The sequence below is a fragment of the Scylla paramamosain genome, chromosome 31 (genome assembly GCF_035594125.1).
Source record: "Scylla paramamosain isolate STU-SP2022 chromosome 31, ASM3559412v1, whole genome shotgun sequence".
Taxonomy (NCBI): domain Eukaryota; kingdom Metazoa; phylum Arthropoda; class Malacostraca; order Decapoda; family Portunidae; genus Scylla; species Scylla paramamosain.
Genome location: NC_087181.1, coordinates 19,151,500 through 19,163,874, shown reverse-complemented (window position 1 = coordinate 19,163,874; position 12,375 = coordinate 19,151,500). Strand labels below are relative to the sequence as shown.

Genomic DNA, 12,375 nt, shown 5'->3' with positions numbered 1-12,375 from the left:
CTCATGAGTACATATGTGAGTACATATGAGTACATGTGTAATTACATGTGTGGGTGACAGCCAGCGGCGTTGTGTGACTCGTTGTTCAGAGGCTGGCGCAGGTATCTACAGAGCTAGTGGGAGAAGAGCTGACACAAGCCTATGAGGCATCATGACAGTACATATTTGAGTAAACTAGTTTAATCTCTCTCTCTCTCTCTCTCTCTCTCTCTCTCTCTCTCTCTCTCTCTCTCTCTCTCTCTCTCTCTCTCTCTCTCTCTCTCTTACACGTATACATAGCGAGAGAGAGAGAGAGAGAGAGAGAGAGAGAGAGAGAGAGAGAGAGAGAGATATGAAGGCGAAGGTATTCTCGGTCAGTCCTCGACGCACCTTCCGTCACACAACACTCCCATCTCGCGGTGAGGTACACGTACTGTTCCAGTGTTTTGGAACAGTTTAGTCTCTCATCACGACTCTTTTCAATGGTCACACAAATGATTAGCCGAGTTCTCAAGAATGTTTAACCTGTTAATAATGCAGAAACCTTGTTAATCTGTCACTTGAGGGGTAGAAACGTTATTAAAAAAACAGTACAACTTCAACTAGAACCTTTTTAAAGTAGTCGGGAAGCAGCGCAGAAACGTTTCAGAATACTGACCACAAAATACAGAAACGTTTCATCTCTTACCCCAGCCTGAAAGTTATTGGCGTTTTCAAGCACTTCCCCTGGTTCTAGTGATAGTTCAAGGATTCTGCATCATCAATAGAATAAAACGTCAAGTGAAAAACACGAGTAACCATCTCTGTCCTGATGAGAGAATAAAGTGTTTGAAGATACAAATTCAGATTAGCGTAATGATTTAGCAGTGTGGCTCCACCAGTGAGAAAACCAGGTAAAGGGGAAGTGAAACGGTGCGTGTAGGAAGTGGAAGCAAAGACGGGTAAGCAAAGTAGAGGGGGGAAAGAAGAGATGGAAGTTGGCAGAGGAGAGTGATGAGACAGGGATCGAGAGATAAGACAAAGAGAGAAGTTGAGAAACGTATTGTAGAAAGAGTCAGATATGGTGTTAGGGTTACAGGCACACTTCAGTTCTGTCTGCAGTGGCTTCTTATCAGCTGAACAGAATTACCTTGTGGAAACTTTGACAATTATATCGAAAGTACTTGGCGATATCAAAAGGAGTAATCGAGGCGTTCAAATCTTTTAGTGATTCTTGTCTTATTTTTGCTGTATATGATCCTCTAGATTTACCAGCATCAGGTCGTTGTTCTTGGCAGTCCATGGGTTAATCAGTCATGTGGGTCACCCTGTACTGATCACTCTGAGGGGCTACCTAATTTAACCTCCCGTAAGTTTCTGGATCAGGTCAAGCATTATTCTTCCCATTCATCTTTGGCCAGTTTATTGTTTTCGTTAGGGCTTTCGGGCGATTCCGCGTAACATTCTGTATTCTTACATATCTATACGTTGGAATTTGTAAGATGTGCTGATTATACTAATTCCTTATAGTAATAATGGTGGGTCAATTTTCAAGAGACTTTAATTTATCAGAAGCACTCCGTACCTCTCCCTGTTCTGGTTCTGATCCGTCAAATATGATAATCTTATAGTAGTGACTTGGCAGGGGACTGATAGCATTACCCTCTATATTTACATAACATACTACATAAGTTTAGGTGGCCTGTTCCTCTCTCTACCTCCTCCACCACCCAACTGGGCAGCCCTGCCTTGGAACACTTGCGGTCCCTTCTCCAGCCGGGGATTGAGAGGTTTTGCGTGTTTTAACCATTTTCAGAATCATCTGGTGGTGATGTTGTGTAGGCCTTTATAATGGTGTGTAGTGTGAATGGTGGAAGAATATGCCTCGTGGATGCAGGCTGCGGCTGACTTCACCTTTCTTTATCACTGATGCACGAAGGGATACACAAAACACACGGGGAGGATCAGCAGGTGTGCAGCATCTCTCACTCCATTCCCGGTGCAGTGTCATTACTGCGGCTTTGTTCCGTAGCAGGGAGCATCTACTGACTACTAAGCATTTAAAAGATAAAAGACTTGATTGTAAAACATATTTTCTCTTAACGTCGTCAAATAAATTGAAACTCTTGAGTCTGATAAGCCGGTAAGACTAACATTTTATTTCGACAAAGTAGTTAATAAAAAAAAAATGTGATTAAAGAATCCCTAGCAGAGCGCGCGCACACACACACACACACACACACACACACACACACACACACACACACACACACACACACACACACACACACACACACACACACACACACACACACACACACACAGACTTGCATTTTATTCCCAGTAAGGCACATCTGCAACGGGATTCTAAACACTTGCTGTATAATATAAGGCAAGTCAACTGAATATCTAACTAAATAGTTACTGATGCCTTGAATTCTCATTTATTTCAGGAATAAGAAGGATGGAATCGCCGCGTTCCACACACCACAAGATTCCAGTAGTGGACATGGGAGCAATAGGTATGACTGTGTGTGGGAATCAGGGACTGGATTCTGAAACTCTTTAGCGTCTTACCTCTACTACTTTGAACAGACTATAGTGGAAGTTGTAAGGGTTTTCGAGGGTGCTTTCATAATTCTAGGGATTAACAAGGATTCTACATTGTCGATTGGGAAACACACACATGGAAACGCAACCTATCATCTTTGCAGCCTTTGAAAATCGATGTTAAGAATAAGAGGCCAGGCTTGTCTTCCTTCCACGCTTGTCACCGTTCATCTGTAGACAATACGTTTTAGGACTGGACTTTCAAATCTTTCGGTGTCTTATCTCGACTACTTTTCAACAATCTCTTTAGTGAAAGTTTTAGAGCGGGTTTCAGATTTCCTTTCCGCGTATTACGGCCATCCTTTGTTCTTAGGTGACGACAAATGTTGCTTTCTAGAGTAACCTTAGGAGAGCTATACAACACTCACTTATCTGGTGCATTACTGTAGGAGGCTTCAGTTCAGAAAGAATAGGGATTGTCACGTGTAGAGTTACTGAATTTTTCAAGCTTTTCGTGTGTGTGTGTGTGTGTGTGTGTGTGTGTGTGTGTGTGTGTGTGTGTGTGTGTGTGTGTGTGCGTGTGCCAAATAAGCTTATATGTACTATGATATGACATAAGGACAAACACACATACACAAACATGGGTAGCAAGTTAGTGAAAGGTACAAGTTCAGGGGAAGGGATTAGAGGAAGAAAGAGGAGGGTGAGATGTGGAGACGGAAGGAGGAACGGAGAGGGGAAGAGAAGTGCGCGTTTTTAAGACTAGGAGGAAGAGGCAAATTCATTATGTGACAGCACACATGAGAAGGGGGGAGAGAGGTAGTCCCGCCTGCCAGGAAATAAACGTTAAATGCGCCCTCATGAGTTGTCAGCAGATATAAAACGAGACATAAGACAATAGAGCGAGTACGTGATAGCGCAAGTGTATCGCCTGTAAGCGGTCACATATGAGAGGACGCAAGAGAAGTGGACGACAGCAAAAAAAAAAAAAAAAAAAGAAAAGAAAGAAAAAAAAAAACGAGGTTACATAATACAGTAAACTGATAATTATTTCTGAATAAGCACAAACAGATAATGAAACACCAACCGAAAAAAAGAAAAAAAAAAGAAAAAAAGACTTCAAAGATAAGTAATAGACGTAAGATGCATGTTTAAAAGTGTATGTATGTATGTATGTATGTGTTAGTTGAATTGAAAAAAAAAAAAAACTGTCTCTTGATTTCTTTGTTTGTTAATTCGTTATTTAATTAGTTGGTTACTTTTGAAAGATAACACGGCGTCGGTATGTAAAAAAAAAAAAAATAATAATAAAATTGTACGTTTGGTGTACTTAGACTTTTCAATTTTCATTTTCATCATGATTAGTTTACAGAAGTGTTCTATCAACCAGTCTCTCTCTCTCTCTCTCTCTCTCTCTCTCTCTCTCTCTCTCTCTCTCTCTCTCTCTCTCTCTATGTATTTATGTATGTATGTCCGTCTAGGGAAACTGCATAGAAGCCAGAAACAGGGCAAATAGGGTACTAGGATTAATTTTTAGGAGTGTTAAAAGTAGAAGGCCGGAAGTAGTATTAAAGTTATACTTGGCGCTGGTCAGACCTCATCTAGACTACGCTGTGCAGTTCTGGTCCCCACATTACAGGAAAGATATAGGTCTATTAGAATCAGTACAGAGGAGAATGACTAAAAGGATACAGGGGATGAGGAGTATTCCTTACGAGGCGAGGTTGAAGCTGTTAAATTTACATTCTTTAGAGAGACGTAGGTTAAGAGGGGACCTGATAGAAGTCATTAAGTGGTATAAGGGTTATAACAAGGGGGATGTAGGCAAAATTCTTAGGATCAGCAACCAGGGTTAGAACAAGAAATAACGGGTACAAGCTTGAAAAATTTAGGTTTAGGAAGGAGATAGGAAAAAACTGGTTCTCAAATAGAGTGGTAGATGAGTGGAACGGACTCAGTAATCATGTTGTTAGTGCTAAGACACTAGAGAGCTTTAAGAGAAGATTAAACAAGTTTATGGATGGGGATAACAGATGAAAATGGGTAGGTATATTTCATACAGGGACTGCCACGTGTAAGCCTGCTCGCTTCTTGCAGCTTCCCTTATTTCTTATGTTCTTATGTTCTTATGTATGTACGTATGTATGTATGTATGTATGTATGTATGTATATATGTGTCTATTTATCTATCTATTTATGTTTATCTGTTTGTCTGTCTGTCTATCTATCTATCTATCTATCTATCTATCTATCTATCTATCTACCTATCTATCTATCTATCTATCCATCCATCTTTCTATTAGTTCATTCACACACTCATATATTAACACATTCACTTCGGTGTTCTCGGTGTATAGCTAAGCATCTGCGAACCAGTACTTCTTCTCATACATTGTTGTGTCGCGGCGGGCAGGAGTCGGGAAGGATGAGAAGCGTGCAGACCCCAAAGAGTGGCAACGGGTGTCTCATGAGTTATGCGAGGCTCTGTCCGATGTTGGCTTTGTGTACCTGTCCAACCACGGCATTCCTGACGCACAGGTGAGACAAGAAGAGGAATAGACAGACAGGCAGACACAGGAATAGGGATAGACAGTCAAACAATGTAAAAAAAATATATATAAGAAATACATAAAAACTTTGACTTATCGACAGAGCAAAATATAAACAAAACAAGAGATTGCAGTACCTAATATTTCCCGTTTTATCTTTGTTTATGTTCTCTCTCTCTTTGTTTAGCTGGCCGTGTTTGTTCCTTCTTTCATATTTTTCTCCTTCTCATCCATATTGTAAGCTGTTTTATGTAGTATTCTTATTTTGCTATCATGTTTTCTTCAACGCTTTAATTGCTAAAAGTGAAATGAATGAATTAGAGAGAGAGAAAAAAAAAAGGTGTTTGCATGGACATAAAAAGAAAAAAAAAGAGAAATGGAGATCACTTTTGTCATTTCCTGAATACAAAAGTATTCAATTGAACGTAGAGCGAATACAAGTGTTTAAAATACTGTAAGTGATTCAGAGAGAGAGAGAGAGAGAGAGAGAGAGAGAGAGAGAGAGAGAGAGAGAGAGAGAGAGAGAGAGAGAGAGAGAGAGAAACTAGTCTACGTAGCAATGAAACCTTTAACTATCATAGAAGAATAGATACAAAAATAAGAGTATGATAAAACAAACGCTGATTATTATAACTTCCCCCCCCTTTCTCTCTCTCTCTCTCTCTCTCAGATCAGCAACTTCATGAGTGCCTCAGCCGAGTTCTTCAAGCTGGACAGGGAGACAAAGGTGAAGTACGTCTCCGATCTGAGCACTGCGCACGGCTACATCGAGGTGGACCGCGAGAAGTGAGTGTTGTCTTGTTAACTGTTGATGCGCTGCTGTGGTTGTTTGGTCTTCTTGCGTTAACTGACACACAGCATTGTAAAAGAAAAGAAAAGAAGAAAAACATGAACACACAGACACGAAAAATTGAGAGAGAGAGAGAGAGAGAGAGAGAGAGAGAGAGAGAGAGAGAGAGAGAGAGAGAGAGAGAGAGAGAGACTTGTAGGTTGACTTTTTCTTTTCAAAGGTATAAAATGGGTTATGTGTTTCAAATTCAAATTTAGGAAAAGTTAATCAAAGTATAGTTTTCAAGTTAGTTTGAAGAAAGTTCAGTTGAAAAGTTCTTCAAAGTTGACAACAGTAAAAAAAGAAGGAATTCAGTGAAATGTGTTTATTCAAGTTTCAAGTGAGTTTACTGAAGTACGTTTTTTTTTTTTTTAATTTAAGTTTGTTTGATAGAAATTTCGGTTAAGAAGCTCATCAAAGTCATTAAATCAAGAATACGTAAAAAAGTTGTTTTCTGTGATTTGTTTATGAGTTACTGTTATCTTATTATCGTTGTCACTTCTTTGTTCGTATTTTATTTTAATTGATGGTGAGAATACTAAAGCCTTCCCCGCCACGCCTGCAGGCTGGACCCAACAGGCAAGTTCAATGAGCTTCGCGAGTCCTTCTACATGAAAAACATGGAAGGCACCTTCCCAGACAGCGAGGTGCCTCAGCTCAGGCCCACCGCCGCTGCCTTGGTGGCCTCCTGTGGGACCCTTACCTACCGCGTCCTTACTGCCCTCGCCTTTGGCCTTGGTGAGCCTCAACACACACACACACACACACACACACACACACACACACACACTGAATAGTTAAATGCATAAAATTTATATTGCAAGAAAACTGGTTATTTATTTGTTTTACTCAGGTGTGCGATTTCTTAAACGAATATTTTTAATTCGTTTGTGGAAGGTAAAGAAAATATTTGTAACGAAACGTTTTCTTCTCAAACCAACTTTTCTTTTTTCCATTCGTTGTTTAATTTGATTAATTTGATAAATGAAAAATAATAACATTGTGTTCTTACAGATTCCTCAAAATTAAGATTGAGTACCCTGAAACTTTTCCTTTCACTCGTCTCTTGGTGTTACTAAGTTTTGGAAACGAAAAAAAAAAAAAAAAAAAAAAATCGTCACATTAACACCATAAATTCCTCGTCGCAATGATGAATTCAAGAGTTCACTTTGTCATTTTGGCTTCATCTGTTTTGCAAGCGAAAAACCGCATAAACCTCACCAATTTTTCATGGCATCGCTTATCTTGTGTGTTCCCTCTGCCACCCCTCATCCGCCAAGGTCTGGACAAGGATATCTTCGTGGCGACTCACCGTGGGATGTGTACAGGCTCCCCACCCAACGCCACGGTGCTTCGCGTTAACCACTACCCTCAGCTGCCCGCCAACCTGCCGGAGAATGTTATTCGCTGCGGGGCGCACACTGACTACGGCTCCATCACGTTGCTCTTCCAGGACTCCATGGGCGGCCTCCAGGTGGGTGTAGGCTCGAAATGAAGTCGAGTGGGATAATGTTGACGTAGCAGTAGCGTCTTCATCTGAGGGCTAGGTTAGATTAAGTTCAGATTCATTCAGTTCATTAATATCACCGTTGATCTCTTCATTGTACAGATCACTATTTGAAAAGGTACCACACTTTGCTCTGAAATGAAGTCAGTGTCTGGAAATTAGTAAGGTAAGGTTACTTCCATAACATCCGTTGAGTAACATACGACACTATTCTCCATTGTGTTAAATGTTTCCCTCATTGGTAAATCATCTAATGTGCCAAGACTATCAATTGTCAGGTTTGTAAGGAGACTTAGCAGGTCAGAGAACTTAAGATTGAGGTAAAGCGTAAAAAATAACTTAAGTAAGTTGTAGAGACACAGAAGCAGGATCTTCTTGTGGTTCTTTGTTCGTTACGTTCGGGATATACAGGAATTCCATCTTCACATTCTTCTTCACCTTACTGAGATCTGGTGGGGTCAGCCGCTCTTACATGTCGTCAACAAGAACTTCTGTTGTCGCTAATAACTTCTGTTGACGCCAATAACTTCTGTTTACGGCAATAACTTCTGTAATGAAATATTCAGACATTAAAAACACGTAAAACAAAACTGTTACCACTTGCTTTATAGTGCCTGAACATGCTATTCTTGGATATCACAAAATGTGACGCAGAATAAACATGAAGAGCCTGTTACTGTCTCTGCAACTTTCAGATTAATATAAGGTGTCAGAAGGACATGCTCTTTTCTCGAGCTAATTTAAGTAAAGGCGCCGCAAGGTCTTATTGCGCCAGCTGGGATCATCAGAGAGCGTGGCAAAGGGGCAGTCACTCCGTTCATGAGGCTGATGCTGATGCTCAAAGTAAATGCACGAAAATTGAGGAATATTAAATGCCAGCAACTGCATTTGTAATTAGGACCTTTTATTTATTCATTCATCTATTTATATATTGCTACTACTACTACTATTATTATTATTATTATTATTATTATTATTATTATTATTATTATTATTATTGTTAGTTTTATTGTTATTATTTTCGTCTACTTATTTATTTATTTATGTTACGTATTTATTTATTTATTTTTATGAGGGAAGAATTAATAAAGCTTTTGTAAGTTTTTGTAGCCATTAACCAGCTTTAACCAGTTTACGTCTTGCATACAAGAGACTGATTCACTGAACAGGTGCGCAGCGTGGACGGGAAGTGGGTGGACGCGCATCCCATACCTGGTACCATCCTGATTAACGTGGGGGACGCGCTGCAGATGTGGACGTCCAGCAAACTTGTGGCTACGGTGAGAGAAGACTGGTGTGTGTGTGTGTGTGTGTGTGTGTGTGTGTGTGTGTGTGTGCGCCTTCCTTGCTTCTCTACTTCATTCTTTCTCTATATTTTTTTGTACTTTCATCTTCTCACTTTTTTTTTCACTCCATTTGTCTGTCCTCGCTATATCGTTTATTTTAATTTCGTATTTATCAGGTTTTAATGCCAAATAATCATATTTTTCTTTGGTAGATTGTTATGTATTGTTTGATTACACACACACACACACACACACACACACACACACTCTTGTTCAATAGGTCGCCACATCATAAGCAGATATATGAACAATAAATCAAAATAAGTAGTGTGTGTGTGTGTGTGTGTGTGTGTGTCCACTAACATCACCCCTTGCACAGGAGCACCGCGTGGTTATCCCAAAGGAGGAGATGCGTCGGAGGGTGTCCCGTTACTCCATCGCTTTCTTCGTCAACCCTGACAACGACGTGTTACTGCAGCCCCTCGACGCCTCCCCGTCCTCCGCCACCCCACCCATCACGGCACACCAGCACCTCCTCAACATGTACTCCAAGACCTACGCGTATTGAAGATCCGTGCATAATTAGAGACTGTTTGTATTAGCTCATGCTCTTATCCTCTTTTTTCCTTCCGTTTACTTTTTTTTATTTATTAATCTATTTATTTATTTTTTTTTATTTTTTGCTCTTCGTCAGCCTTCTTCACACGTTAATAGAAAAATGGTAGTAATGGATGAATTAATGAATAAATAGATAAATCATAATATCAACAACAACAACAACAACAACAACAACAACAACAACAACTTTGCTAGAGCCTAATCGTTGTGCTATATACCGTTGGATAAGAAATAAAATTTTGTGTTCAGTGGAATGTATCCGCTCTCGTTGACACAAAAGGAAGTTGGTGAAAATTGCAGAAAACTGAGGATCACCTTACAAAAGTTTTATACTGTATTTTGCGCATGCGTGGTAGTGTTGCAAATTTAACATGCTTTTTCGTTATAGCTTGTATTACTCTTATCAACAACAACATTTGAGCTTGATCAATTAATTAGTTAAAAGTTGTAATTTTGACTGCGCATGCGCAACGCTTCTTGAAAGCGGTCTCCTAGCTAACACACAAGCACAGAAAGCATCGCTAGATATAATTCTAAGTAACTGATAACTTAGCTTTGGTAAACGTGGCTAGCTAGGAGCGGTGACGGCTGGGGTGTTGATTCCAAGTCGCTGGGTTCCTGGCCACCGGCTGGTCGTGTTACATAGCAAAGACAACCTCTTTGCTGTTGTCCAGGATTCCGTGCTTCTAAGTTCTTATTAACTTAGTGAATTAAAAAAGTGCAAGCCGTAAAGTGGTGGAGAAGTGAACGGAAAGGCTGATGACTGGCGACTGCTACTGACAGCAGGGGTCAAGCAGAGAACTCAGCTCTCCATCCGCCACGTAGAAAGAAAAGCATTTCGCTTTCTGCTCACAGTTATTTCCTAGTTTATAATAGTAACTAATACTTAGTTTGTGCTATTTTTAATTTAATCCATTACCCTTTAATATAACTTTACAATTTATATACAAATCATACCATAAACCAATAATGTTTTGCTATGATGCATGATACTAGTGGAAATTTCCATAAGTTTCATTAAAACTGGTTGAGTAGTTTTCGAGAAATCCCATTTTCGACACCCTTCTACTTTTTGCAAGTTATCCATTGACTTCATCTTATAGAAAAGATGAAAGCTATTTCATATGAAATTGATGTTGTGCTATCCATACGATGCTAACTTCGTTACGATCGGCCGCGCAGTTCCGGAGATATTACTGTTTGAACAGCGTTACGGTCGTTCCGGGCCGCTCATAATGAAACAACAACCTCCATGGTAAACTTCGCTTTGCTTATAATAAAGCAATAGTTAGTATGTGGAACGTTATTATATGATACTGCTACTGATGCTGCTACTACTACTACTACTACTACTACTACTACTACTACTACTACTACTACTACTACTACTACTACTACTACTAATAATAATAATAATAGAAAGTTTTTTTTTCTAGTCTATGGCAATGTACATCTTAAACTAATACGTATTTTATTTCCACCTCTTCGATACTTTTTTCTTCTTTTTCTGACGCTGAAGTAAACTATCGAGTGCCTATTCTTGTTTATTTTTTTCTTTCCTTCCTTTGACACACACACACACACACACACACACACACACACACACACACACACACACACACACTGAGTTACCTCGATAACGACAAACAAAACGAACTTATCTTCACCTAGGAACGAAAGTTTAAAGAACTACAAATTATCTACTGACAATCATATTTTTCTTTCCTTCCTTCACTTTGACATATCTTGAAGTATTAATAAACTGTGCGTCACTTCAGAAAGCAAAATTATGTATTTGGCGAACCTGCATCGCTTCTGAGGGAGGGACAAGACATCCGGGAGTGCCACGCTTACCACTCCCAGGCCTGTATTCTTTAAAGCTTTGCTACTTCACCACGACTATTTTTAAAGGCCACAGAGATGATTAGCCGGGTTCTCTAGTGTTTCTCCTGTTAATAACGAGGAAATCTTGTAAATCTGTCACTAAAATAATAAAGAAAAAAAAAAAAAAAAAAAACACCCTTGAAAATCCGTGTAGCTTCAACTAGTGGAAGTACTGCCCAGGAAGCGCTTCAGAATACGTTCCGCGCCACGTTTCCTGTGCCACGTTTCCTGTTGTTAATAAACGGACTTCCTAACTATATCTACATGACGCACTTCGACGGACAGAGGTAGCTTCCAGTCAGACAAGCAACAAACAACGTACTGTCAGCCATGTAGTTCACTGCCCTCCACCTGCGCTACACACACATTGCTATGTCACCAAGCTTCACATTATACTTCCGATTCAGACCGTTTCACGCAATTAATACTCAATGATAAAACACATCCTACACAGACCCACCAACTAATATTCAATAAGGGAGCACATGCTACACATACCCAATCCCCTTCTGTCAATATATAACACCAACATTTTACTCTGGACTGCATTACAACTGTCATGTTCTACTTAATGGTTCTGTGGCAGAAGGTTTGCCCATCTTGACCCTCTCTAGTATGACAGCTCTGTCTAGCTTGTCTCTCTGTCTCCTGTCCCCGTTTCCTACACTTCATAATACACACTTGATGATAAAGCGACTTTTTGCCCCAACAAGGCTTCCGTTTCTATAAGATTTATTTTCCAAGACGAGTACTTCGATCATACGGTTTATTTTCCCATAACTTTCAATAAGGTTCATTCCAAGCAGTATGCATATAACTATATTAATTTTTCATACTTCGATCACACTGTTAATTTTCCTCTACTTTTAATAAGTTAATTATCAAGTAACTATGATCATCTTCCCATATTTCGATCATACAGTTTATTTTCCCTTAACTTTCAATAAGGTTCATTCTCGAGTAACTTCTGTAAATCGCACCTCCATCTAATTAAGAACAAGAAGGTTGAGTTTCCTACGGTGTTCCGGGTGTCCGTCCACGTCATTTGTCGCCGGTGACCTGTGCTTCTCTTGCGTACTAATTTAGTGATAGCCACCTGGGTATCTCTTCAATTAATTTGCTGCTATCCCCCGGCTCTGTGATGACTCAACGCATCTTCTTCTCAGTGGTCACGTCTTGTCTTTTATCTATCAT

General features: G+C 39.8%; 1 protein-coding gene across 3 annotated transcripts in view; it reads left to right on the top strand.

Moving 5' to 3' along the window:
- Positions 1–10,832, top strand: part of LOC135088808 (uncharacterized) — a 37,216-nt gene extending 26,384 nt beyond the window's left edge. Inside the window, exons 1-8 of one of the 3 annotated variants that reach the window (XM_063983863.1) lie at positions 304–398; positions 2,412–2,480; positions 4,922–5,046; positions 5,728–5,843; positions 6,452–6,624; positions 7,167–7,360; positions 8,563–8,673; positions 9,059–10,832. In XM_063983863.1, the coding sequence (XP_063839933.1) occupies positions 332–398; positions 2,412–2,480; positions 4,922–5,046; positions 5,728–5,843; positions 6,452–6,624; positions 7,167–7,360; positions 8,563–8,673; positions 9,059–9,247 (1,044 nt within the window). In that variant the 5' untranslated portion in view covers positions 304–331 and the 3' untranslated portion in view covers positions 9,248–10,832. Of the gene's footprint in view, positions 1–303; positions 404–2,411; positions 2,481–4,921; positions 5,047–5,727; positions 5,844–6,451; positions 6,625–7,166; positions 7,361–8,562; positions 8,674–9,058 lie in introns of those variants that run through there. The other 2 variants (XM_063983864.1, XM_063983862.1) reach the window with 2 other exon arrangements.
- The last annotated feature ends 1,543 nt before the right edge of the window (positions 10,833–12,375 follow it).